General features: G+C 37.9%; 1 protein-coding gene across 1 annotated transcript; it reads left to right on the plus strand.

Moving 5' to 3' along the window:
- The first annotated feature begins 694 nt into the window (after window positions 1-694).
- Window positions 695-3,677, plus strand: LOC106474990. Its single transcript, XM_013935689.2, has 2 exons — window positions 695-810; window positions 2,162-3,677. The coding sequence occupies exons 1-2, from the start codon at window positions 720-722 to the stop codon at window positions 3,388-3,390; spliced, it is 1,320 nt and encodes a 439-aa protein (XP_013791143.2). The 5' UTR covers window positions 695-719; the 3' UTR covers window positions 3,391-3,677.
- The last annotated feature ends 1,435 nt before the right edge of the window (window positions 3,678-5,112 follow it).

Below are 5,112 nucleotides of genomic sequence, written 5' to 3' on the forward strand. Positions count from 1 at the left end.
GACACTGGTTAAGAAACAGACAGCAGACCAAAACTGACGAGAAAAATTGAAAAAGAATGAGCGAAAAAAAAAAAAAGTGAGTTGTTAGTATTTGTCGATGCTCGTGTATTTTAAGAGATCTTTTAGAATACTTTATAAGATGTCTAATATTCTGACGTTAGGGTAAGATCTCTAGTGATTCATGGATTTGGATTTAACATTAGAATAAATCACGTTCTTTAATTATTAATTTATTACATTTATATTCACATATTTATTTTCCACTCCACACAAGTAGAATATGAAGGTGGAGGAGTGTTTTCATGTGACATTTAACATGAATATGAAGGAGGAGGAGTGTGATATCATAACACCCATAATGAGCTAATATTTATTTTAAAGACGTTTATAAAAAAACGACTTCATTAAATCATCCAAAATGTATTTGTTAACCCCACGTTTATTTTCACATCAGCTATAATTTAACATCATCTTCTTGTTTTGTCCTTGAAGAAATAATTAAAGATTTTATTTTTTTCGAAACGAATCTTTCTTTCTTCTTCTTTTTTTTTGAGAATATTCACAGTGAAGAAGGCATCGCATTTTAAGTTGTGAAATTAATAATAATTAAATGTATTTGATAATTATTCAAATCTTCCAGAGTTATACACATATAAAACTATATATACGTGCCCAGATTAACTCCATTTATCGTTTCCAGAGCTAACGAATACCAGAAAATGATCAGCAAACGGTTCTTTGTTTTGTCAGCTGTTCTTCTACTGTGTGGCCAGGATGCAGTAGGAATCCCACTTCTATCGAGAATACGTCGTAAGTTAACACATTTAACCTGTAGTCGAATGTTAATCAAGACGTACCCTGTATGTTGATATTACTCTTTCCATTTATAAAATAGCTTCCCCCCTCTCTTCCAGACAAAATGTTATATAGAAATGTAAATAAAAGCATCCGTTAACTGCCGACTTTACCTGTCCGACAATAAAACAGCCCTAACGACAGTTGCTGTTGGCTGAATGTCTTCCGTCTGGAGAGTAGTTCCGAATTAGGGAGGGGGTTCACCTGAACCTCTGGGTTATTTGACTTGGCCGTTTAACCCAGTTGTATCTGTAAGGTATTTTATGGATTAACAATTTAGATTCATCCACCTCACACCCACCCCCGAAAAAAATAAGGAATTGAAGTTCCAAGTTATGAATACTTAACCGTTTATTATTGCTTAAAAGTTATGTAGTCCCTCGGTGGGTCAACGGTAACTTCAGGGGCGGATTGGTACTTAGGGACCAGCCTGGGCGATATCACATGCTGCATATTGGGCTAAACAATTAAAATTTAACACGAGTTTCTAAGAATGAGTCAAATGCACCGGCCCAGTGTTCCGATGAGTCAATCCATCCCTGGCTGACTTTAGGGACTTACAATACTAAAATCTAGGATTTTATTTCCCATTGTATAGCTTTGCGCTAAAACAACAACAAAAGCTGCCCAATCCGGGGCATTTCAGTAGCACGTACTTCTCATTCCTAAATATTGTAATACCTTACTCAGTCGCTAGCTGTCCATTCATAACTTTAGATCGCTAGACTAGATGGAAAACAACTAAGAAACACCGTTCACCGCCAACTTTTGGGTTACTCTAATCAGACTGAATAGTCCTCACGGCCAAAAATTGTAGAGCGCGATGTTTTTTTGGACGTAGCGAGACACGAACCTCGGCTCCTCACCCCGGCACGCTAACCACTAGGTCACAAGTAGCCTACAATCATAGTTATTTCAATAATATATGTTGTCCAATCCCAAGCATTTCAATAGTTTATGTTACTCAACCCTAGGTATTCCAATAGTTTATGTTACTCAACCCTAGGTATTCCAATAGTTTATGTTACTCAACCCTAGGTATTCCAATAGTTTATGTTACTCAACCCTAGGTATTTCAATACTATATCTTGAGCAATACTAAATATTCCAATAATATGTTTTAAAATAATGTTGTCTGTACATTCATGCATCGCGAATATGATTTATTTATATATAAGTTATGATTTTTAAAGTTCTAGAAATCACAATTTGAAATGATACAAGTGTTTAAAGATATAAAAGTATTAGACAGCCAGTATTTATCCCACTTTTTTGAGTTAATACTGAACAAATTTTTGCCTATTAGGATATCTTGGGCTTGAGTCTGATGTGGACGTCCCGAGTGTATTTCTGACCGTATCATCTTTGGCATCGAAGAGCTTTATGGGAAAGATCACCTATCGTCAACTGGAACTCAACTGGCACAGTGTACCCTCAGACGTTGTGTCTGACCAGTCTACATGGGTGGGATTGTTCGACCATGATCCAGAAAAAAACATTGGTGATGCACTAGAGAAAGTGTACACAAGCGAGTCTGAAGAGGACCATTACGAGACGAAAGTTAGTTATCATCGACCAGAATTCTTACCAGGGAATTTAACAGATGCTTGCCAGGGATACTGGATTGGTCTCGTTTACCAAGATCGGCTTCTCGCCAGTAACTGCATTCGCGGCAGGCCTAACTGGATGTACGAGATGCGTGACGTCATCGGAGACCAAACTCTACTAAATGTAATGCTTCCTGGTACTCACAACTCTGGAAGTCACCAAGAGTACGACTCGGTCAAAGATCATATCATCTCTCGCTACCAAATCTGCCAGGACGAAGACGTATGGAACCAACTAGTCTATGGCATTAGATTCCTTGACTTGCGTATCGGTTGGTCTAAAATGTTTAACAGCAGTGAGCAATACTGGATTTACCACGACTCTTTCCGCAGCCAACCTTCTCTGCGAGAAGTTCTTAAACAGATTCGACAGTTCTTGGATGCCACAAACGAAATACTGATCGTTGATTTTCACCGATTCACTTCTGGATTCGGAGGAAGACTTGCAGATGAGCGTCACCAGGATGTGATGACAATGATAATTGAGGAGATAGGAGAGTACATGTTGCCTCTATCTTCAGGCCTAAGCACCACGCTAAACGATATGTGGAAGACTAATAAACGTGTTCTAGTAGGGTACGGTGCACCACAACGAGTTGAAAGCAACCTTTTGTTCCAGTCAGTATCCCATCTATGGGCGAATAAAGATACATTGGAAGGTCTAGAAAATTACCTAAACAACGGAGTATGCAAGTATAAATACAACTTTCTTTGGGCAGCCATGGCATCACTCACACCTCAGACTTTGGGTGTAATTTTAGACAAGTACGGAGGCCTCCGCCAGATGGCACAGGATGTCAATGGCCCTGTTACTAGATGGTTCCGGGAGCGGTGGTGGCATTGTGCTAACGTTGTAGCTACAGACTTTTTCTTGGGAAATAATTTAATCGAAGTCTCTATTGACGCCAATAGAAAACGATATGCATAGTTGTTTAAATCATTATTAAATAATTACAGTTTTAATTATCAATTTATAAACAGAAACTAACAGGCAAACGCACTCATTGTACAAAGAAACAGTAAGAATAAAACAACGTACGACCAGAAATATTCACTGACAAAGAATGACTAGGTGGAAAGGACGCTCAGCTCGCAGTCTGAGGGTCACAGGCTCGAATCCCCGTTCAACTAAACATGCTCGCCTTTTCAGCCGTGGGGACGTTATAATGTGACGGTCAATCCCACTATTCGTTAGTAAAAGAGTAGCCCAAGAGATGGCGGTGGGTGGTGATGACTAGCTGCTTCCCCTACAGTCCTTTCACTGCTAAATTAGGGACGGCTAGCATAGATATCCCTCATGCAGCTTTGCGCTAAATTCAAAACTAACACGTTAAATGTCACATGAAAACGCTCCTCCACCTTCATATTCATGTTAAATGTCACATGAAAACACTCCTCCTCCTTCAATCTCATGTTAAATGTCACATGAAAACACTCCTTCTCCCTTCATATCCATGTTAAATGTCACATGAAAATACTCCTCCTCCCTTCATATCCATGTTAAATGTCACATGAAAACACTCCTTCTCCCTTCATATCCATGTTAAATGTCACATGAAAACATGAAAAAAACGTCACATACAATGATCGCACATGAATGTAAAGACTGTGGAAAGTAAACTTCGAAAATACTCAATTTTCTTGCTTTTTGTTTTTTAACTGTTTGATTTTAGATGAACGCCTTACTTCTCTAAGTAACGATTCTCAGCATCGGTTTTACAGTACTTTCTTTCATGATACTAACATCTATCTACACGATCACGTGACTCTTCCATGATACTGACATATATTTACTGATCAGTTGAACCTAGATATCGCTTGTATAAGACTCCGACAGGATCTGAGTAGATTAAGTTGTTAAGCGTCAGCTGTTAATGGCTGGTGTAATTTGCCATCTGGCACAATCTCTCGAAAAAAAAATTATTGTCTCAGAATGTGTAATTTTCCCAAGGTTTTTTTTTTTCACACACACACACACACACAAGGATATCAAATTGCCGGTGTGGCTACAAGGTTAAATATAGGTTAAAGGTACACTCTGAAGATCGTTTATTCATCGGGTCCACAGTAGTTTTTGTTTTTCCAAATTACACTTCAAATGTTTACAACAATTTAGTCTTAAAGGGGTGAGTGTAGTAAGTAAACAAAACACTTAAACTAAGATTAACGAATTAAGTTAATTAATAAACATGTTCTAGTAACATCCCTAAAGTTCCTTTTACTTTCTCTCAGGCTGCTTTTAGAAAGTTAGTGTTGTTGGAAAATTGGGGATAAATATTATAAAAAAGGCCACAATGCGTTGATCTGGAGTTCAAAATATTATTAGACACGTAAATAAAAAGTAAAGCGTATATGTAAATAAATAACAAGAAACACATACAAAGATACATACATACACGTTAAGAAATATTAATAAACCCGTGTAAATAAATATCAAAACCACCTATAAGTAAACAAGTGTAAACGGTATTTCTAATTTATTTTCTTACGGCAAAGCCACATCGGGCTATCTGCTGTGTCCACCGTTGGAAATCGAACCCCTGATTTTGGCGTTGTAAATCTGTTTGTTTGTTTTTGAATTTCGCGCAAAGCTACACGAGGGCTATCTGCGCTAGCCGTCCCTAATTTAGCAGTGTAAGACTAGAGTGAA

Source organism: Limulus polyphemus, unplaced genomic scaffold (assembly GCF_000517525.1).
Source record: "Limulus polyphemus unplaced genomic scaffold, Limulus_polyphemus-2.1.2 Scaffold7940, whole genome shotgun sequence".
In the NCBI taxonomy this organism is placed as follows: domain Eukaryota; kingdom Metazoa; phylum Arthropoda; class Merostomata; order Xiphosura; family Limulidae; genus Limulus; species Limulus polyphemus.

Excerpts from the sequence above, each read along its gene's own strand:
- LOC106474990 (XM_013935689.2), top strand. The coding sequence starts at position 720 with ATGATCAGCAAACGGTTCTTTGTTTTGTCAGCTGTTCTTCTACTGTGT. Across the intron at positions 811-2,161 it reads ACTTCTATCGAGAATACGTC|GATATCTTGGGCTTGAGTCT; the intron begins GTAAGTTAACAC and ends TTTGCCTATTAG.